Source organism: Ursus maritimus, unplaced genomic scaffold, assembly GCF_017311325.1.
Source record: "Ursus maritimus isolate PB19 unplaced genomic scaffold, ASM1731132v1 scaffold_2, whole genome shotgun sequence".
NCBI classification, from domain to species: Eukaryota; Metazoa; Chordata; class Mammalia; order Carnivora; family Ursidae; genus Ursus; species Ursus maritimus.
The window spans coordinates 6103517-6126673 of record NW_024424452.1 but is presented as its reverse complement, the minus strand read 5'-3'; the positions used below and the strand labels follow the sequence as shown (position 1 = coordinate 6126673).

The following is a 23157-nucleotide window of genomic DNA, read 5'->3' as shown; positions in this document are numbered from 1 at the left end:
GTGGCAAAGTGCTCCTTAATTCCTGGCTGTTAAATCACCACGCGCTTTGCAGGAGCTGAGACAGTAGACGCTGGGGGCTCAAGTGTTGGAGTTAATAAATGTCATTGCGTATGGCATTTGAATGAGGACATTTGAAAGGAAAAACAAACCTGTTTAGAGAGACAACATTGATAATTACCCGATCTAGGAACTGATTACTTTTGGAATAGAACCTTAAATATTGAGATAAAACTGTCTCTAATAACAACCTGGATTTTCCTGTGTTCTAAGGCAAGGAGATACCCTTCTACCTGGTAAGTCCTGACTATTGATGCCCTAGGTCCACGCTACTGGTTGGAAAATATTCCATTTGGTTGATTTAAGACAGAAACATGATCTTGGAGGTAAAAGAGACTTTAAATGACACGCACTTGTCTAGCCTGTGATGCTTGGGAAGAACTCAGAGCGAAGCCAGCAGTAGCTTTGGAAAATGCTTCCCGTGAGGCTGGCTTGGTCATTCTTCCCACAGGAAGGCATCTTCCTTGTGTCCATTCCGCGAGGGCAAATCCAGGGTGTCAAGAAAAGCAACACTTTAAGATTAAAAATTAAAAATAGGGGCGCCTGGGTGGCACAGCAGTTAAGCGTCTGCCTTCGGCTCAGGGCATGATCCCGGCGTTATGGGATCGAGCCCCACATCAGGCTCCTCTGCTATGAGGCTGCTTCTTCCTCTCCCACTCCCCCTGCTTGTGTTCCCTCTCTCGCTGGCTGTCTCTATCTCTGTCAAATAAATAAATAAAATCTTTAAAAAAAATTAAAAATATGTTATACCTCTTCTTGGAATTCGGTGGCCTGATCGATCCCTGAAAACCATCCCTTAAGATGTAAAAATGACTTTGTTCATTAATGAGGGCTTTGTTCAAATGAGAAGTTCCAAATACCCTCCAGACTTTTATTACTGGTTTTTTTTTTTGACATACACTTAATTTCTTCCTCATTGAAATATTACCTCTGGCTTGAAACTGCAGGGGAACATTTTTTTTCTTTCTTTTTTTTTTTTTTATAATTTTTTTTTCAAGATTTTATTTATTTATTTGACAGAGACAGCCAGCGAGAGAGGGAACACAAGCAGGGGGCGTGGGAGAGGAAGAAGCAGGCTCCTAGCAGAGGAGCCTGATGTGGGGCTCGATCCCAGAACGCTGGGATCACGCCCTGAGCCGAAGGCAGACGCTTAACAACTGCGCCACCCAGGCGCCCCGGAACATTTTTTTTCAATCAGATGTCCCTCAGAGATACTGTAAGAAATAGCATAAACTTGTTCCAAAGAACAGGACTTGCCGGGTATATGCACGAAGCTGCCAGGCGTGGGGCTCCGGGGATGGCAGCAGACGCACCGTGGCGAGGGCTCCGGCTCCTTCCTTCATCTGTTGCTTCAAGCATGGACTCATTTATTTCAGCAAACATTTCACTTATGCCAGGCCCTGTGCTCCATGGCAGGGATGTAATCGTTCAGGAGACTAGTCTCTGCCTTCTTGGTGTTTATGTTCTAGTGAATAGTTAAGGGGGAGAAAAAAAGGTTATTACAAGGGGCGCCTGGGTGGCTCAGTCCTTTAAGCATCTGCCTTCGGCTCAGGTCATGATCTCAAGGTCATGAGATCGAGCCCCATGTTGGGAATCCCTGCTCAGCAGGGAACCTGCTTCTCCCTCTGCCCCACTGCCCCCCCCCCCACTCCTGCACTCTCTCTCTCAAATAAACAAAATCTTTGAAAAAAAAAAAAAAGATTTTCTCCCACCCCCGCCCCATCCCTCCCCACTTAACATTCTCTCTCTCTCAAAAAAAGAAAGCAGAAGAACCCAATTTATTTATTCAGCAAACACTCTAAAAGTAACCTCTGTGTGCCAGGCACCATACCAAGCTCTGGAGACAATGGCGAATATAAAAGACACAGTTCCTTGCTCCAGTGGGCACTTTTGTGAGGGAGAAACAGAGACGAAGCAGCATACGAGGAGAGGATTTAATTTTAACCTAATAACGGCTATGACGCTGCTGTGAGAGCGTAACGTGGGATGGGCTGGAAGTGGGGGATGGCTACGGAATCTTTCTGAATCTTAATTTCACCAATAAAGTGGGGAAAAAATGACAGCTGCCCTGTTTGTCCACTTGCCGCATCCCGTGAGGAAGAGGAAGAGACATAGAAGAGCCGCTGAGCCTCTGAAGTCACGAGAATGCCGTTAGTGTTGCTGCTGGGGACCCGGGGTGGCAGGCAGAGGAGCAGGCCAATCCCCTAGTCCCCGGAGCTGAGCTCTGCTGAGGCTGGTGTGTGTGCGTGTGCTGGGGGGGGGGAGTTCGGGGTTGGGGGAGCTCACAGAGTTTCTGTCGTGGCAGCCCTGCCTCCCTCTTCAGGGCGCGAGCCCAGCTCTGCTACCCTTCCGAGTTCAAATAATTCACACCATTTTGTCGTTTATTTCTTAATTTAACACATTTATAGAAGACGAAGCTGCCACCCTCGGATTTTAAGCAAGGAGGTGCTTGGAAAACCCAAGGATTGTAGTTGACCAGAGTCACCCCGCCCCCAAAGCCAGTACGGACGGCTGGTGGCTGCGAAAATGTATTTGGGTCACTTGGACAATTTTCCCTGCAAAGAAGAAATTTTCATCTGATGGTGTGTGAATAGTGGAAATGTGTATGTGTGTGTCTGTTAGCTTATTGAGAAGGGTTGGGAAAAGTCGTTTATTCCATGAAGCATATAATGGCACAGAGTTCAGTTCTATATGGATTTAAAGGTTTGGGCATTTTGATGTAACTGAAACGTGACTTTTTTCCCCCCTCCTCTTAATACAAGTTTGAGAATTTCTTTTTTTTTTAATTTTTTTTTAAAGATTGTATTTATTTATTTGACAGAGACAGCCAGCGAGAGAGGGAACACAAGCAGGGGGAGTGGGAGAGGAAGAAGCAAGCTCCCAGCGGAGGAGCCTGATGCGGGACTCGATGCCAGGACTCTGGGATCACGCCCTGAGCCAAAGGCAGATGCTTAACGACTGAGCCACCCAGGCGCCCCATTTTTAAATTTTTTTTATTATATTATGTTAGTCACCATACAGTACATCCCTGGTTTCTGGTGTAAAGTTCGATGATTCATTAGTTGCGTATAACACCCAGTGCACCATGCAATACGTGCCCTCCTTACTACCCATCACCAGCCTACCCCATTCCCCCACCCCCCTCCCCTCTGAAGCCCTCAGTTAGTTTGAGGATTTCTTAAACTGGTATGAGAGTTGACAGATGAGTGACTCTGGTTCAGGGCCTATAAAGTGACATGCTGGTGACACACTGAGCAGGAAACCTTCTGCTTTGCCTTGAGCAGGGACTCTGTTTTTCTCCCTTTTTTGTGGCTTAAAGGATTGTTCCCCTCAATTGATTAAAAAACTGCATTTCGGAGTTAAGAGTTAGGTGAGGTAGACGGCTGATGACATGCGTTACCTGCATATCGTATGTTGGCAGCTATCCCACATGGCAAGTGATATTTTCTAATAGAGGAACATCTTACTTAGATGTTTTAAATTATTAAAATACCTTAATGGTCTACATTCGTATCCCTGTTCCTCTTTCGGGCCTTTCGTTTCTTGTTCATCAGGGTCTGTGTTGCGTGGCTGTCGAGGGGCCTGCTCCACATGAAACTCCGGTCTGAAGAGAACCTCACTTACCTGGGGGGACAAAGCCCACCTGTGTGAAAAGTAACGGACTGCTCAGCCATCTGGTTCTTAAAGTAAATAGGAGAATAAGAGCGAAGAGGTTGTTGGTGGTTAAAGCGGTGATGCTCGGATCAGTCAAAACATTTCTGTAAACGTGGCTTTCAATACAAAATCGCCAGCTTTTTATTTGCCGAGTCATTGGTGAGACTATCACTGTTTTATCTCATTTCATTAAAGACAGGATATTGTGGGGTGCCTGGGTGGCTCAGTCGTTAAGCGTCTGCCTTCAGCTCAGGTCATGGTTCTGGCATTCTGGGATCGAGCCCCGCATCGGGCTCCCTGCTCAGCAGGAAGCCTGATTCTCCCTCTCCCACTCCCCCTGCTTGTGTTCCCTCTCTCGCTGCCTCTCTCTCTGTCAAATAAATAAATAAAATCTTAAAAAAAAAAGATATTGTGACATGAAAAAATATAGAAAAGACCTAACGCTAGAACGAAGGACAGGCATTTGAAATGATTTCATTCCGTTTTTACAAAACCCCCACCATATTGGCCTCACTCTTCTCATTTTGGCATGAGTGGGAGTGTTATCATGGGGTGACGTTCCGGAAACACTGGCCTGAATGAGGCCTCACTGAGAAAGGAGGCTTGGCCTGGACTGTGAAGATGGAGCACAGCAAAAAGAGCGGGGTGTCGAGTGGGTTGAGAAGCAAGAACAATTGCCTAGGGGTGGGAGGAGGGGGTGATGAACCAAGCTGTGCTCTGAAGAATGGTGGGAAATAAGGGCGATGCTAGGGGATGGCACACTTTAGAACCCAGGGAGAAATTTAGATTTGCAGTAAAACGTAAAACAGAGCCGTTGGAGCTTTTTGGGTCTCAGAACATGAAAATAGAGTTTCAGATGATTGATCTGGTGGCTGAACGTTGTGTGGCCTGGGGAGGCTTGAGGAGAGAGGGGGCGCCATTGCTCTTCAATTAAGCTGTGAGGCAGTGAAGCCAAGAATGGGAGAGTGCGTCCAAAAGGAGGGGAAAGGGCAAAATCAAGAGACATTTAGAAGAAGGAAAAGATAGGACTTGGTGACATGTGTAAATATAGGAAGAGAACGGGATCAAAATGACAGCCAGAGGCTCTAGCCTGGGAGAAGAGAAAAGTCGCGGATGTGATGACACAAATTAGAACTTTTCTTCAGTTGATTATTATAATGAAGTACTATATTTGTGCCATTGCAGCTTGTCCTGGGAGGGTGGGGGAAACGACAAGTCGTTTTTGGGAAACTGCCTTTGTCGAGGACCTGGTAAAGACATTGTCTTACTAACTGAATCTACCTCAAGTTAGCACTTCCCTTCCGTGTATTTTCAGATGCAGAATGAGCTTTATGTAATTTGCTGTTTCTTATCCCCAACATTAAGAATTCTGGCATGTGATTAGGAAATCATGGGATGTAAGAGACATGATGTGTCCAAAGTAGGGCGGTACCTGAGAGTTGGAGTCAAAGGAACCAGGCGGTGGTCTATGCTGAGAGAAATAGACTTTGTTTTCTGTTCATTGTTGTATCCTCAGAAGCTCACTCAGGATTGGTGTCACTGGATAGAGTGGGATTTTAGGCTGAGATAAATTACAGTTTATCATTTTATCTCCTAGAGTGGACGAGATCACAAAATTATTCTAGTAGGAGAAATCATAATTCCCTTAACCAAGCCAGATTCAGTATGGCCCTACAGGATCTTAGCACAAAATGGAGGCAAGGTTATCTTTGCTGACACTATTGAGACTTTCTCCACTTTATGATGTAATCAAATTCCACAGGAATGAGCCTTAAATTAAAACATTGCTAGTCTTGTAAATATGAACAAAGATTCATCTTTTTGAGATGTGAGCAGAATTCTTCCAGTCAAAAGCAGCCCAGCACCAGCACCTTAGAAAAACGAGGGCTGGTAGCTGGTAGCTAATGTTTGAGGCTGAAGAGGTGAGGTTGGTCGGGGTTAGAGCATGACAGGGATGGAGTTTTGCAGTGGGAAGCCAGTGTGGAAGGAGACAGGAGGTTTAAATTTTGAAAAGGTTACTAGGTGATGGCTGATGTTGGGGACTTGAACAAGGGTGGAGATGGTGAGGAGTCGAGACATTTGAGAGAGACCGAGAAGTAAAAGCATGACACATAGATTTCTGGCTTGTGCAACTGATGGGTGTAGCTGATGATCTCTGAAGTAATGGATCCTGGGAGAGAACCAGGTTGTTACGCAGAATGGGAAGATTTCAACTTCAGTTTTGGACATTTGAGTTTGATGTGAGAGCTTTTGAGGCATTCAAACTGTGGGAAAGAGAAAAGAAGTCGAAGGAAACAACATCGCAGGTCTATTTGAAGAGAGTTGAAAAAGGTGGCCGATTTTAAATTAATGTAAGAAAATTAATAGCTTTCCTATATCCAAGTAACAGAAAATGCAGTGAAAGGAACACTCCCGTTCATAATATTACAAAAAATCACTTAAGTGTAAACCAAATTAAAAATGTGGGAAACTTTTATGAAATACTTTAAAATGTCACTTAAGAGCATTAAAGAAGAATTTAATAAATGAATCAATGTACTACATTCAAGAATGTGAATACTAAGTATTGTAAAGAGAGAAATTCCCTCAAATTTATTTATTAAGTGATTTTTTTAAACTTGCTTAAAATGATTCTAAAGTTAAATGAGAATAATAAGCATGTGAAAGTAGCCAGGAGAATCCTAAGCAAAGAGTTAATGACGAGATTTCAGGGTCATGAATTTTCTACTTACACAATTCCAGGTTTTCATTTTTTGTAAGTATTACTTCTGTAATTACAGAAACAAAACAGCAGCAGGAGCTGTAATAAATTATGATCTTTCCATGAAAGAGACTAAAGAGAAAATGTGTGTGTCTGTGTGTGTGTCCATCCGTCCGTCCGTCCCTTGGAAAGGAAGGACATAAAAATTATAATGAAGAGAAAATATTACTACTGACTATATAGAAATAAAAAGGATTATCAGAGGATACTGTAAACACCTGTATGCCAACAAATTGATAACCTAAGTGAAACTGACAAATTTCTAGAAAGACACAAACTACCAAAGCTGATTCAAGAAGAAATGAAAAATCTGGGTAGACCTATAAAAAGTAAAGATTGGATTAGTAACTGAAAACACTTTCTACAAGGTAAAGCTCAGGCCTAGATGGCTTACTGGCAAATTCTACTAAATGTTAAAGAAAAGTGAATACCATTTCTTCACTTAAAAAAAAAAAGAACAAGGGGCGCTTGGGTGGCACAGCGGTTAAGCGTCTGCCTTTGGCTCAGGGCGTGGTCCCAGCGTTCTGGGATCAAGCCCCACGTCAGGCTCCTCTGGTGGGAGCCTGTTTCTTCCTCTCCCACTCCCCCTGCTTGTGTTCCCTCTCTCATTGGCTGTCTCTGTTAAATAAATAAAATCTTAAAAAAAAAAAAACCAAGAGTGAACACTTCTCAACCCATTTTATGAAGTCAATATCAGCCCGATTAAAAAAAAATTCTATAGACCAATATCCATTATGAATATAGACAAAAAAATTTTGACAAATTACTAGCAAACTAAATACAGCAGCACATAAAAGAATTATGCTCCATAACCAAATAGAATTTATCTCAGAATGCAGGGTTGGTTTACCATCCGAAAATCAATGTACTATATCATACCAATGGATATAGGACAAACACTAAATGGTCATCTTAGTAGATGCAGAAAAAATATTTGACAAAAGCTAACAGCACTTCATGATAAAACACTCAACAAACTAGGAACAGAAGGAAACTTCCTAAGCCAAATATAGGGCATCTCTGAAAACCCCCAGCTAACATCATACTCAATGGTTGAAAGTGTGAATGCTTTCCCCCTAAGATGAGGACCAAGATAAATGCCCACCGCTGCTCGTCAGTATTGTATTGGAGGTAGTGGGGAGTTAGGCATGAGAAAATTTTTTAAAAAGCATCCAGATTGGAAAGGAAGAAGTAAAACTATATCTGCAGATGGTATGATCTTTATACAGAAAATTCAAAATAATAGAAGTATTAGAGCTAATAAATGAGTTCAACAAAGTTACAAGATACAAAAAGTTGAATATACAAAAATCAATTGTATTTTTGTACACTGGAAATGAATAATCTGAAAATGTAATTAAGGGAACAGTTCCATTTGCAATAGCACCCAAAAGATTAAAATACTTGGGGGGGGTGCCTGGGTGGCTCAGTTGATTACGCATCTGTCTTCTGCTCAGGTCATGATCTCAGGGTCCTGGGATCCAGTCCCATGTCAGGCTCTCTGCTCAGTAGGGAGTCAGCTTCTCCCTCTCTCTCTGCCTCTTCCCCTCCCCTCATGCTCTCTCTCTTTTTCTCTCTCTCAAGTAAATTAAAAGTCTTTTTTAAAAATGCTTAAAATACTTAGGAATTTGTTTAATAAAAGAAGTATAAAACTTATATTCTGACAATTACAAAACAAAGTTAAGACTTAAATGAATGGGGGGTGGCATCCCATGTTCATGGAGTAGAAGATTTAAAATTGTTAGGATGACACTACTCTCCACATTCCCTGCAGATTCAATGAAATCCTTATCAAATTCCAGGCTGGCTCCCCCCCCCCCCCCGCCGCCCAAATTAACAAGCTAATCCTAAAATTCGTGACAATTTGACAGATCCAGAATAGCTAAAACAATTTAGAAAAAGAACAAAGTTGGAGAACTCATGCTTCCTGATTTCTAAATTTACTACAAAGCTATGGTAATTGGTATGGTCTGAATGTTTGTGGCCCTCCCTTCCAAAAGGTGTTGGTATTAGTAGGTGGGGCCTTTGGGGGTACTTAAGTCATGAGATTGGAACCTTAATGAATGGGATTAGCACCTTATAATAGAGATTCCAGAGAGATCCCTAGCCCCTTCTGCTGAGGATTTATAAGAAGTCTGCATCCGCACCAAACCATGCTGGCATCTTGATCTCAGACTCAGAACCGTGAGAAGTAAATGTTTGTTGTTTATAAGCTACCTAATTATTGTATTTTGTTATAGTAACCTGAACAGACTAAGACAGTAATCAAGACAGCGTGGTCATGGCATGAGGAGAGACATGCAGATGAGTGGACTAGAACTGAAGGACCACAAATAAGCTGTCACATTTACAGGGAATTAATTTTCAGCAAGGGTCTAGACAAGTCAGCGGGGAAAGAAGAGTCTTCTCAACAAATTGTGCTGGTACAACTGGATACTCACCTGCCAAGGAATGAACTTGGACCCCTTCTTCACATCACACTCAAAAATGAACTCAAAATAGATTATAGGCTAGATGTCTAGTTAAGAGTTGAAAGTGTAAAAAAGCCAAAAGTATTAAAACCCTTAGAAGAAAATATAGGAGTAAATCTCTAACACCATTGGTTAGGCAAAGCCTTCCTAAACATGATACCAAAAGCACAAGCAACCAAAGAAAATAGATGCTTTGGACTTTCTCAAAATTAAAAACTTTGTTCCTTCAAAGAGCACCATCGGGGTGCCTGGGTGGTATAGTTGGTTAAGCGTCTGCCTTTGGCTGAGGTCATGATCCCAGGGTCCTGGGTCCACGCCCCGCTTCCGGCTCCCTGCTCAGCGGGGAGTGTGCTTCTCCCTCTCCCTCTGCCTGCTGCTCCCCCTACTTGTGCTCTGTCAAATAAATAAATAAAATCTTCAACAACAACAACAAAACATCCGGAAAGGGAAATCCCATAGAATGGGAGATTATGCAAGTCCTATATCTAATAAAGATATCCTATCTATAGATACCTCTATATTTAGAAAAACGAATTCTCACAGAAAAAGGCAAATCACCCAATTTAAAAAAATGGGCAAAAAAGTTTAAATAGAAATTTCTCCAAAGAAGATTTACCAATAGCTAATAAGCACATGAAAAGATGCTCCAAGTCATTCATTAGTCATCAGAGAAATGCAAATTAAAACCACAGAGATGAAAAACCGCAGAGACAGACAATAACAAGTATTAGGGTGTGGAGAAATCCGAGAGCCCTCAGACGCTGCTGGTGGGACGATGAAATAGTGCAGATGCTGTGGAAAACAGCCCGGCACTTGCTCAAAATGTTCGATGTAATGCCTCAGAGGTTCCACCAAGAGAAATAAAATCTAGGTCTACACCACAGCTGGCACGGCATTATTCACAATAGCCCCAAATTGGAAACAGCCCAAATGTCTCTGAGCTGATGAATGGATAAAGACATTGCGGTCTCTCCGTACAATGGGGTATCACTCAGTTAGGAAAAAGAATGAGGTACTGATTCATGCTACAACGTGGGTGAACTTTAAAAACACGCACAGTGGAAGAAGCCAGCCACAAAATGCCACATACGGTAGGATTCCGTTTATCTGAACCGTCCAGAAGGCAACTCCACAGAGACATAAAGTCGATCAGTGGTTGCCTAGGAGTAGGGTGAGGGGTAGTTGAGGAGTAACGGCTAAGGGGTATGGAATCTCTTCTGGGGGATGAGGAAAATGTTCTAGAATTGATTGCAGTGGTTGTGCAACCCTGTGCATGTACTAAAAACCATTGAATGAGATGCTTGAAATAGACGAATTGCATTATATCTGATAAGGCTGTTATATAAAAATATACTGAGTGAAAAGTTTGCAGAACCACGTATTTGCATAGACATAAATAATATGTTTATAATAAAACACTGTCTTTTTAAAAACTGGCAAAATTTGTGAAGCGCTGTAAAAGTGACATTGGTGTGTTTTCCCTTGTGATGGTAGCTTTAATCGTGTAACAGAGCTGGTGACAAAATTTCTTCGCAGTAACTGATGCCACCTCATTATTAAGATGATAGCATTTACTGTATTCTCTCCATATGCCAACATTGTGCTAAATTAATTTTTTTAAGGATTTATATAATTTTAGAGCAAGAGAGCATGAGCGGGAGGGGCAGAAAATCTGTCCTCTTAGCACAGAGCCCATGGCGGGGCTCGATCTCATGACCCTGAGATCATGACCTGAGCTGAAACCAAGAGTTGAGTCGGACGCTTAACCGGCTGCGTCCCCCAGGTGTCCCTGTGCTGAATTCTTAATATGCATTTTTTCATTTGTGTTTCACGACACTTGATGGTGGCCCCATATTTTCTGTCAGTCTCCTCTTGCTTTCTATTATGTAGCATTTGCAAAATTCTATTATTTTCCGAATGTCCAAAATGCACAGTTCCTTCTATTGCTGTTAGCAGTAGCTATAAAGTAAATATTGTGGGTGTTAATTCGAATTGGCATTCATGTGATCCTATGTGGTTATAAGAGCATATTGATAAATTTATCTCTGTATGTTTAACATTTAAAGTTTAAATGAAAACATCTTATATTTGTTATACTTGGTTCTCAATTGGAGAAGATACTTTCTAGTTCCTTGTCAGGTTTTTTTTTTGTTTAGTGTCGCACTAAACTTGAAAAATAATCATTGGCAGAGATAATTTCTAGGGTTTTTTTTTCCATTGCAAATACAGACCTGTGTCTCAGTCGTTTGTGCTGCTGTATAGTTCTGGAGGCTGGAAAAGTCCAAGGTCAAGGCGCTGGCAGATGGGGGTCTCGGCGAGGGCCCGCTTGTGGCATAGAGATGGCCACGTTCTTGCTGTGTCCTCTCGTGGAGAGCAGAGCGAGAGCAAGATGTGGGGTCTCTTCTTGTCAGGGCGCTAATCCCACCATGAGGGCCCCACCCTGATGACCTCCTCTAAATCTGAGCATCTCCTAAAGGTCCCACCTCCAGATGCCGTCACATTGGGTTAGGGCTTTGATATTAATTGAGGGTCCTTTGGGGGAGGGGGCAACACAATCCAGTCCTTAGCAACTAGCTGTGAACATCTCCATAAATGCTAACCCTAGATTTCTGTTTGTTTTCAGTATTATGTGCCAAGAACCTTGCAAAGAAAGACTTCTTCAGTAAGTACACGCCCGCTTTTGCTGTCTTACAATATTAATATTCCTCACATGTTTTTGCAACATAAACTTAAAAACAAAAAACAAAAAACAAAAAACCCTGGGTATATTCCCCGGAAGAGCTCTGCCCTTTGCTGAATAGATCCATGGTTTGACCAGCTTCGTTTCCAAGTTGACTACCACGCAGAGGCTTCCTTAGCTGCTAGGCACGGAGTTCATACTCATTCCCTGTGCCAGCCGCGCCCCGTTTTCTGTCTTTCCGCCCATTAATAGATTGCTTTCTTTTGAAGTGTTCTCAGCTCAAATACACACGAGACATTTTTTCTATAAAATAGCTGCGTTCGAGTCAAATTGTTAGTCAAATTTTAGAAATTAAATCACATTTTGAAAGCCTCATAATGAAAGGAAGTGTAAAAAAAAACCAAAAGTGCAAAAAAGAGCAAGAGGATCCTTTTCTGCAGGAAGAAATGACCGCTTAACTTAAAAAAGCTCACCTGCTACGAAGCAAGTGCCTGCAGCATGAAATTTCTCACTCTTTCCGATGCTCACAAGAGTGCTGCTCGGTTCGTAAGTGGTATTATTCACGCTTCAAACTCAGGCTCCCGGGCTTTATTCGAGTAGCCGGGAAGCTCCGGAGGAGTGGCGCCCATGCAGGCGTATCTTGAAAGCCCTAACCTTGCGACCTCTCAGATCCTTTGAATCCGTGTGATTCATACACCAGCACTGAGGAATCTACCGGATTAAGACTTGGTGAACGCTTTTGTCCATAAACTAGACAAAGATCAGTCAACAAGATTTCTAGGTATTATTTTTTAGAAAGTTTAAATACAATTAATTATAGACCCCTTTTCTTTCATTTAATTAGACCACTTAGTGATCATCAGAAATGGAAGTTTGAATTTAAGCCTATTTTTTTTTATCATTTTCTAGCCTCTAAAAATCTGAGAATGATGTCATACTGGGTTGCCTTTCTTAGGAAGCTCACTAGCAATAACTTATTTTGCTGATCAAACTAACCCTAATAGACAATAAAATGCCCTGGGGTGATCGTCACCAAATTAGATAATCTTGAAGCTCTCTGCAGCCTGTAACACCATGTTCGGTGTCCCATGGATGGATCTGTAGTCTCATCCAGGCGTGGCTGTCCCCTCTCCTCCAGGACTCCCCGACCCCTTTGCAAAGATTGTGGTGGACGGATCTGGGCAGTGCCACTCAACGGACACTGTGAAAAACACGTTGGACCCCAAATGGAACCAGCACTATGATCTGTGAGTTGAATATTCTATAAGCCATTTGGGGAACCCCAGGAAAGTAGGTATCTAGCTTTTAAGAGAAGCATTTAATAATAAAGATAAAAATGATTTACCAGTTTCTTATTGATAACAAAAGTGGATGGCCAAATGGATACATACTGCCTGATTTTAAAATCCAGGTATTTCTTGCATTTGACATTTTCATGGATTTTTTAAAAAGATTATTTATTTGAGACAGAGAGAGAGAACGCATGAGATGGGGGAGGTCAGAGGGAGAAGCAGACTCCCCACTGAGCGGGGAGCCCGACGCAGGACTTGATCCTGGGACTCTACGATCATGACCTGAGCCGGCAGTCTAAGCGACTGAGCCACCCAGGCGCCCCTTCATGGTTTGCTTCCATAACTGCGGTTTTCAAACTTTACTGTCTCTTGGCCATGCTAACAGGAAAAAGGGGGCCATAGTTCAGGTCCTCTGTATGCTACTCTGTTTTGTTTTTTGTCTTTTCCAGTGAAGCTCTAAACCTGGTTGTAGAGCTTTATTATTTTTTTTAAAGCTTTTATTTATTTATTTGAGAGAGAGAGAGAATGAGAGAGATCATGAGCAGAGCAGAAGGGTAGAGGGAGAAGCAGACTCCCTCTGAGCAGGGAGCCTGATGTGGGGACTCAATCCCAGGACTCTGGGATCATGATCTGAGCTGAAGGCAGACATTATTAATTAATTAGTGCATTATCTGGGGGGCATCTGACTGGCTCAGTCAGTGGATCATGGGACTCTTGACCTCGAGGTTGTGAGTTTGAGCCCCATATTGGGGGTAGAGTTTACTTACAAATAAAATCTTTAAAAAAATGCATTATTGTGCATATTTATTATGCAAATATGTGTTATATATATTTCCATCTTTTGAAATCCCACTTTTTAGTACAAGTAGATTTTCTACAAGAGAAAATATAGTTTGGCATGGTTGAACGTCTACCAGGCTATGCAACCATCAGGCAATGTCTTACGTTCATTCCTCAGATGGATTGCACGTTGAAAACCACTGTTTTATATACACCTAAGTTTTCACGTCCCTGCTGAGAAGTTTTCATCGAAGGAACGAGGAGTGATTCTTGGTTTTATATGATACAGATTGCACTGAGTTTGGGTGGGATTTTTAGTTAACTGGATTCCAAGACTCATTGCAGTTACACTCAAGAATCCCAAGTGGCTTGGAAAGTGGTGGTCACTCCTTGTCCCGAAAGCTGCCCTCTGTGGCTGATTTGCACGGAGAAGTAGGTGGGGGTGTAATGTCTGAGTTGGTGCTCTGTAGTGTGCTTCCGGTGGACCTGTGGGTTTCTGAGCAGCTCTTGGTGCAAACTGGTATTCAACATTAAAGCCTAATTGGTGGGAATTTATGAATCATGTCGTCGTCCTTTGAAACTATGAAAATACAGCGAATCTCCGTTCTAAGATTATCAGCATGATGTAGTTCTGCCCATTTGCTTCTTCTATAACTGGCCGTCGCCCTTCTCCCAGACCACCGAAGGGAGTAGGTGTGTATTTATTGAGTGCCTGTTAGACATGGAATAGGGAGCCCCCATCCCGTTAAAAGGACTCTTTCGTACTAACAAGTCAGTCAGATTAAATCTCAGTGGGCTATCCTAATCCGGAAAGACAATTAAAAAGGACCTTGCATGTTTGCAGGTATGTTGGGAAGACGGATTCGATCACCATCAGCGTGTGGAACCACAAGAAGATTCACAAGAAGCAAGGAGCTGGCTTCCTGGGCTGTGCGCGGCTGCTGTCCAACGCCATCAGCAGACTGAAGGACACTGGCTGTAAGAACACATGCTTTCCCGCCTCTCAGTACAACTGAGGAAGGCTTCTGAGGCATCTTTTTTGGGGTTTTTTTTCTTTTGAATACTGAAATACGCAATTCCTGCCTTCCTCCCTAGTTAACGTTTCCCTGGGTTAAGTTTTGAATTGTTTGTTTGCAGACCAGCGTTTGGATCTATGCAAACTAAATCCCTCAGATACTGATGCAGTTCGTGGCCAAATAGTGGGTAAGAACTTTCTCATCTGTATAAAGAGATGCTTTTACAGACGTTAACATTCGACGCTTCATCACCGAGAAAGCGCACGCAGGCAGTGACAGTAGTGACAGATTTCAAAGGACAAGCCACATCCGGGGCCATCTTTTCAGCACCAAAAACGTTCATCTTGTGTGCTTTTATGATTTTTCCTAATTCCCTTCATCCCGTCATCCCAAGTTGAGTTAAAATGACAAGGCTCCAAAAAGATTTCGGGTTTTCATTTCAAATACAATTTTAAGCACCTCATTCATGGACGATTAATTTGTCATTGTCTCCTCCAAGCATACATGGTAAGAATGGTGGCCACGCATGCGAGGGCTGAGAACTAGTTTCTTCAGGAAGACCTATCGTGTATGTACAAAGCAAGGATGACTTCGGAAGACTTCCGTGTGATAGGAATTTTATAGAGTCAGGATTGAAGTATGGAGCAGGAAAAAAAATCAAATGTGCTGAAGTTACAAATGTTGACTGGAGGTATCCCGTTGGAAGCAATTTATCTGTCAAGTGGCTTGTTTTATTATCCACCCCATCTTATTAGCATTTTAGGGTAATTCCAGTGTTGACTGTATACACTGCAAGGAGGCGGAGGAAACCTGGTATTTCAGCAGCATACCAGAGTGAGTTAGGACCCCAAGTCTTTCAGGCATTGTCTTGAAGAGACTTGACTCAAAATAAATGAACAGCGGGTACGCATCCTGAAAACTGTCATAATGAGAAAGTTCTCACTTAATGCTTTTCTGTTTGTGATTTCTTTTTCTCCGTGAAGTGGTGTGCCAGGGGAAGAACGAGTAGAAGCAATCTTATAAATGTCTTTGTTATTCACAGTAGGGATAGAGGATAAATATTTAAGTTCATCCAGACTTCGCAGATACTGAAAGTGCTCTCTGAGTCCTTATTAAAAATCTTCTTTAAAAATGAGGTGACTTAGAGGAAGTGACTGTTGTGAATCTGTTATTTTTATGGGGAGGGTGAAAACACAGCACCCCCTTCTGCACATTTACCAGGAATGTTCCAAGCGGTATGCGGAGGCATGCAGCTAATGGAGTAAATGTTTCACACTTGAGAGCCTAGCAGTAGATACGTTTCTGTATATACACGTCCCTCGCTTTGTATAATAATATTGTACGTAAGTGACACATTCGCAATGGCTCACTGTATTACAATTGTATGACATGCCACTGGATTTTAACGCAAGACGTTCTTTTCTGTTTTAGTCAGTTTACAGACGCGAGACAGGATAGGCACTGGCGGCTCTGTGGTAGACTGCAGAGGACTGTTAGAGAATGAAGGGTATGTATCCCCATGGCAGTGCCCACTCACGTCTCTGCTGCCTTGGGCTCTCGCGCTCCCTGAAAGTAGCTTTCACACCTTCGTGCTGAATGCTCGACACACGGGAAAGGACTTTGGGATAAAGGCGGGGTCTGGTTTCCCTGTTTATAAAGGAAGCTGTAAAGATTAGTGGGGTTGCACCCACAAGACTTGGGATCCAACTGAAAGAGATTTTCACTGGCCAAATATGGGAGTTTGAGTGTCAATAAGAGTTATAATTACAATGGATGGTAACACATTAAATATATTAAAAATTTTTTGAGTTTACCATGACACTGAGCAAAAAAAACACTTAAAAAAAAAACCCTTAAAAACTCATTGGTCACTATCACAGTTTTGTGATCCCCAGTGCCTTAATGGAGCGGGGCAGTACTCATTCATAGTTTCTAAAACACCACAAAAGAGAGGTAATCTGACATTAAGACACCTCTTGGAAATCAAGAGGATGGAGGCCTGCTCAGCCCCAAGGGAAGGCACTAAGCAGCATCCAGAAGGGGGCGCTCTGTAGACAACTGCGTCGCAAGAGAAGAAAATAAAAAGGAAGAGAATCTACAAATTAATAATGAAAGAGACTTAAGAGGTTCACCTACTAAATGCAGTGTGGGGACCTTGTTTAAATCCTGATTCATGAGACCACTGGAGAAATTTGGACACTGATATTCGATGATATTTAAAAAAATCAATATCCTTTTTTTTAGTTGTGATAATGGGAGAAGTCCTTATCTTCTCAAGATACACGCTGAAATATTTAAGGATGAAAGGGAAACACTCTGGGATTGGTTTCAGAATAATCCAGTGGAGGGGAGAGAGTGGAGGAGTAGCTGGGCTGGCCATTGTTGTAGCTGGGTGAGGAGTCCCGGGGGTGGGATGGGGGGGCGGCTGTGGAGATAGTCTCTCAATTTGTGTATATTTGGAAGTTCTCAGTGTAAGATGTTTCTTTAAAAATACTTGTGAGGGGAATAGCCTTTTAAGGTAAATTGTCTTCAGAATTGTTCAGGAGGTGGAGACGTATGTTCGAGAGGACTTAAAGTCATTGCAGTACTTTATATAACCAGGACTTCTATTATAGAGTAAAGTAGCAAGGAAAATGGAATATTTGGATTTGATTTTAAAGCAAGAAAAATGAAGTCTCATTTCACGAGCTCCTTATAGCACAGGGTTGGGTGTTTTAATCCTTCAGCCCTCCCCGAGGATGGCATCCTGCACGTGCCTCGGTAGCACTCCACAGATGGCTCCCTTTGGCTGCTTGTGCCTCATGGAGAAGTCTGTCTTTCTGTATAAATAGGACGGAACGAATTCCATACAACTAGGCGCTGGGGGCATCTCCACTGAGGGAAAGCCCAGTAAGCGGGTGTGGGGGCGTCGCGGTGGGGTTTTAGGTGCGCACCTCGGGCCGGGGTCCCCATGCGCGCCGTGCCCCTCTCCTTTTCAGAACCGTGTATGAAGACTCGGGGCCTGGAAGGCCACTCAGCTGCTTCATGGAGGAGCCGGCCCCTTACACGGACAGTACCGGTGCTGCTGCGGGGGGAGGGGACTGCAGGTTCGTGGAGTCCCCGAGTCAAGATCAAAGACTCCAGGCGCAGCGACTCCGAAATCCCGAGGTCCGGGGGTCCCTCCAGACGCCTCAGAACCGACCCCACGGCCACCAGTCACCAGAACTGCCCGAAGGCTACGGTGAGAGAATAGGCCCCGCCGTCCCGCGTGGTGGCTGCCGTGGCTCCTTGTTGAAGCCTTTTGTAGTGACTGTCCGCGCCCTGAGTGCTGACGTTGGCGGAGCCGTGCCCTACGCCGGCTGTGTCAGGATGCAGACAAGTAAAAAAGGTGGTGATAAATCATGGATTTGTCAGCAATTGCTCCACTCTCCCAGTTTAGCAATGGTGTGAAAATTTTAGGCAAATGAAGACCCAAAAAAATGCAGGATGATGCGTGGGCTGGATGAGGGTACGTGTAGCGCTCTGCGATGTGAATGGGGGGGGGGGGGACTGCGCTGGGTACGAGGGAAAGAAGGGCGCATCGGACCACCCCGGAGAGGAGAACCCAGTGAAGGAGAAATATAATGGAGATGTGCAGATAATAGCGGACGGGAGCGCGGCCGGGGGTGACCGGGGGCGGGACCAAGGTGGCTACACATCCGGGTCTCATGGGGTGTGGCCGGGGAAGGGGAGCACTGTCTCCGCAGGTGTGAGCAGGGAGCAGGGCCAGCCGCCCAAATATTCGCACAGGGCTTGTGAAGTGAGCGGGTCCGGCAGAAGCTCACCACTCTCCTCTCGTCTCGGTGATTCAAAAGAATACCGAGAGGGAGCTTAGACTGCGCGCTGAGAGGATTCTTTGACAACTCTCCTTGGAATTGAATCTAACTAGCCCCCTCCTCTGATTTCTTGTGCAGAACAAAGAACGACGGTGCAGGGCCAAGTTTACTTTTTGCACACACAGACCGGAGTTAGCACATGGCACGACCCCAGGATACCAAGGTGGGTTTTCTAGAACGTGCATGGTCAGAGCCCTTTCTCCAGCAGCTCTGGGGGACACCCCCCTGCCCCCACCCCTCTGCTGGATGGTAGCACCCCTTGGGCTGGAAGAAGGGTGGCAGCACAGAGAGGATGAGTCACAGGGGCTTGGACTCAGGCTCTGGGTTAGAGTCGCCCTAGCTCCGCTGCCCCCTTCAGACTCCTCTTGGTACCTGGGCAACTGCTCTTGTCACACAAGCGGGTCCTTAAGAGAGCAGGCCTGGGTCTTGAAATCAGATCACGTAACTAGAAAGACCCTCGCCCCTATATGAAATCAAACGTGCTCTTGCTTGAAAAGCCAGTGAGCCCTTCAAGGTGTGTTGCTGTCATTTTCAACCAAAAATAATCGATGGATGAAATGATAGGATGGCTGGGGTTTGCTTCAGATAATCGGGGCCGGGGAGGGGGGAGCGAGTAGGGGCGTGTTTGAAACAGGTGGACGATGAGTTGGTAATGGTCGAAGTGGGTTATTAATGGTCTCTCTCTACTTTTTATGTGCTGAAAATTTTCCGTCAGAAAATGTTACCAAGGAAATATAAAGACTCTATTACCCTTTCTCTCTTCTACTTTACTGTCCCTATTGCCTCAGTCCCTTGGGGACCATTCCTGGGGGAGATGAAGCTTTTCTATACGAATTCCTTCTACAAGGCCATACATCTGAGCCCAGGTCAGAGAGACCCCCGCCCCTCCCCCATCCCGTAATGGAGTTAAGTTTCTTTTTTTTTTTTTTCTTTGTTTTGCCTTTCTTTTCAAAATTTGTTTTGGTTTAGAAAAGCATTACTACCTAATAACATTTTTAGTAATGCTCATTTCCTTTCTATTCATAATTTGTTTCATCTGAGAACAAGCTTCCTGTTGCTGACTTTCCGAGTCTCTGTTAAATTTAAGATTCAGTATCTATAATTAGAATGGAAATATTACCTGCAAATGAATGAGGTGTCTCTTTAGTACCCACTGTAAGAACTGTCAGGTTTTGTGCTAATTAGACAAGCGACCTGGTCAGTGATGTTGTGCTCCCACGTGACTGGACTGTATTGAAATCAGTAACCGCGAGGTTAGGGTCAGAACCACTTGGGGAACAGAGCCCACAAAAGCACGAGAACGCCGCTTCCCAGTGCCCCTGCTCAGAACTGAGCGATTCTGAAGGTGTGTTAATATGTCCCCCTGAGCTTTAAACTTGTGCTTCTGGGAGCTTTTCAGTGAAGACACCTCTGTGACCTTGGGGCGTTTAACGTAACTTGTAAAATTAGGTAGTTTTCCGACAGCAATCGGCTACTTCCTGCTACTTGGCCCTCTTTTGTGTAAGAAATGCTGTTCCCCGGGTGGACCAGGTTCCCCGTCACGGTTATAGGCTCTGAGGCCTCCGTTTTTATCTCTTGGGTGTCGCTGCCACTCACAACGGACTCAGTGGGAGTTCGGCGTAAGTAGCACCATGACTGTCCCTCTTAGCGGAACTGGGCCATGGCCGCACTGATCAGGGACTCCTGTGGTTCCTCTCGCTGAAGCTTTTGGTCTTATGCCTCGACATGCAGATGGACAAACCTCTCTGTTATCTTCCATTTTGGTAGAGACCTTAACAGTGTGAATTGCGATGAACTTGGACCACTGCCACCAGGTTGGGAAGTCAGAAGTACAGTTTCGGGGAGAATATATTTTGTAGACCATAATAACCGAACCACCCAGTTTACAGACCCAAGATTACATCACATCATGAAGTAAGACTTTTTACACAATCTTTGTCGACCTCTTACATTTATAATTTAATGTTTTCTAATATTTCTCTCAGTTTACCTACTGCCTTGTTTGTTAGTGGGGAATAAGCGTTAAGGAAAATAGGATAAATAGTTGGTGGACAGGTGCATGTCTCAGACTCTCAAGTAAGCTGTGAGCTGTTCTGAGCTGTATTGTTGCCACCTTTTCTTGCTTGCAGCCTAATTAAAATTCACTGAGAGGGCGGTCTTAGTACAGCTCCATTCTCGAAGCTTCCGCACGCGGCGCTCTGAGGGAGTGCGTGGCCCTTCGAGCAAGGGGCAGGAAGGGCTGCGCTGTCCGCAGTGCTCCTCGCCGGAGCCTTTTCTCCTGCCCGTCATTCCCAGACACCTTGGAACTGGGAGTTATCTTGGATCCCACGTTCAGTGTCCCAGGTTTGTCATGTCCTCCAGAACGTAAGAGCCCACGTAGCCCTTCTCATTGATAGCTGACCTTGGTGGCAGAACCTGAACCAGACAAATGCCACTTCATCCCTCTACTCGTCCTCGTCCTTGATTTTCCTGGAATTTTGTGAGTGGCCTTAGAGTTCTGTGTAACGAACTCTCACCTGCTCAGAGTGGGGGGCATTGCTTGCAGCTCCCTTGGCCGCTACGTGGAGTGACCTTGATGCTTCTCTTCCTCTCAAGTCACCAGTGCCAACTAAAGGAGCCCAGCCAGCCGCTGCCATTGCCCAGCGAGGGCTCTGTGGAAGACGAGGAGCTTCCTGCCCAGAGATACGAAAGAGATTTAGTCCAGAAGCTGAAGGTCCTCAGACATGAACTTTCACTCCAGCAGCCCCAAGCTGGTCATTGCCGCATCGAAGTGTCCAGAGAAGAAATATTCGAGGTATGGAATTCAGTGCGAGCAGCAGTGAGGCATAGACTGTTCAACCCTGTTCACAGACAGTGAGTTCTTTCTGTCTGGTGTTTCAGGTCTTGATTTTTGTTTTTTTTTTAAGATTTTATTTATTTGAGAGAGAGAGAGACAAAGATAGTGAGAGAGAGCAGGAGCAGGGGGGAAAGGGAGAAGTAGGCTTCCCGCTGAGCAGGGAGCCCGACACGGGGCTCGATCCCAGGACCCTGGGACCATGACCTGCAGACACTTAACCGACTGTGCCACCTAGGCGCCCCTTCAGGTCTTGATTTTATTACTCAGTGAATTGCAGGGCTTTTTCACGACCAATGGCCACGTAGGGAGACAGATTATTTTCTCCTTTGGTAGGAGTTTAAAAGCTCAAGAGCTTCTGAAGTGAAAATAAAGAGATTTATATGGAAACTAGTACTAAATAATACTGTCAGTCCTCTTATCTGCTCTGTGCAGGTTATATATTCCCACAGTCTGCGCGGTTTCTTCAGAACCAGCCATTCCTTCTATTGCCTTGCATGGAGTTTCACCCAATGGCTTTGCCTCCTCGGAGAAGCTTAGTGGCCAGCTGGCCACCATACTTGTAATGTGTTTTCTGGAAATAGGAAGATCAGGTGGTTCCTGAAAAGGGTGCTGTGCCCTTCATACAGCCCTCTGGTGGGATCAAGGCCACTAAACAGGCAGGACCCTCTTGCAGACAGGCCCCTTTTCTCAAGGACGATGATTGGAAGGTAAAATCTCAGTGATGTTTGGGCCATATCTTGCCTGCCTTTGTGGAGTCACTGGCAGAAGTGATCAAAGGAGGGGCGCCTGGGTGACGCAGTCGTTAAGCGTCTGCCTTCGGCTCAGGGCGTGATCCCGGCGTTCTGGGATCGAGCCCCACATCAGGCTCCTACACTGGGAGCCTGCTTCTTCCTCTCCCACTCCCCCTGCTTATGTTCCCTCTCTCGCTGGCTGTCTCTCTCTCTCTGTGTCAAATAAAAAAAAAAAATCTTTAAAAAAAAAAAAGTGATCAAAGGAAACTGGGTAAGAACTGAACTCAGGTCCCCACTGGGCTGCAGCGGCTGGGGGAGGGGCATGGAGGGTGAGGACCGGGGCTGAGGGAGCCCAGTGCGGTCTGCACGGTGAGGGGCTCTGAGGAAGCGCCCAGGGCCAGGCTCGACGCCCGTGTGCAGCCAGTATTGGGTAAATGGACGGATTGGCCAGAATGGCCATTGAGCAGTCTTAAGTGGTTGTCGGGGAGAGAAAAGCGCTGAATTATTGACATGTTGCTGCCAGATCATTTCCACTCAGCATCCGCTTTCCCTCTTGGGATGCTAAAGCTTGAATTACATTAAATTTAAAGCATGAAAAGATTCTCAAGTGCCTTATCATTGAAAATATCTGCAAACATTCAGCTAGTTCCACTCAAAATACTGAATCTGGGGGAAGGCTAGGCTGGCCACCTGTTCTCTGTGTTTTGGGTAAGCTACTGTATGTCTTACTTAAACCCTTTTTTTACTTTTTTGACTCTGTGGAAATCTTGTGATTCTTCACTTCAGATATAAAAACAGGCTCAGAATTCTTTTACTATTCAGATTCCCTAGGGACATCTTCATTTTGGTTAAATCATATAAGTTGGGGCGCCTGGGTGGCTCAGTTGGTTAAGCGTCTGTCTTCGGCTCAGGTCATGATCCCAGGGTCCTGGGATCGAGCCCCGCATTGGGCTCCCTGCCCAGTGGGGAGCCTGCTTCTCCCTCTGCCTGCCGCTCCCCCTGCCTGTGCTCACCCTCTCTGACAA

At 44.5% G+C, this 23157-nt stretch overlaps 1 protein-coding gene across 3 annotated transcripts in view; it reads left to right on the top strand.

Annotated features, from left to right (window-relative positions):
- SMURF1 (SMAD specific E3 ubiquitin protein ligase 1) overlaps window positions 1-23157 on the top strand; it is a 108678-nt gene that overhangs the window by 67659 nt on the left and 17862 nt on the right. For 2 of the 3 annotated variants that reach the window (XM_040634783.1, XM_040634782.1), the window contains exons 2-10: window positions 11567-11605; window positions 12762-12870; window positions 14540-14673; window positions 14833-14898; window positions 16143-16218; window positions 17690-17931; window positions 18644-18728; window positions 20333-20479; window positions 21161-21359. In XM_040634783.1, coding sequence (XP_040490717.1) covers window positions 11567-11605; window positions 12762-12870; window positions 14540-14673; window positions 14833-14898; window positions 16143-16218; window positions 17690-17931; window positions 18644-18728; window positions 20333-20479; window positions 21161-21359 — 1097 coding nt within the window. Of the gene's footprint in view, window positions 1-11566; window positions 11606-12761; window positions 12871-14539; window positions 14674-14832; window positions 14899-16142; window positions 16219-17689; window positions 17932-18643; window positions 18729-19353; window positions 19432-20332; window positions 20480-21160; window positions 21360-23157 lie in introns of all 3 variants that reach the window. The other variant, XM_040634784.1, reaches the window with a different exon arrangement.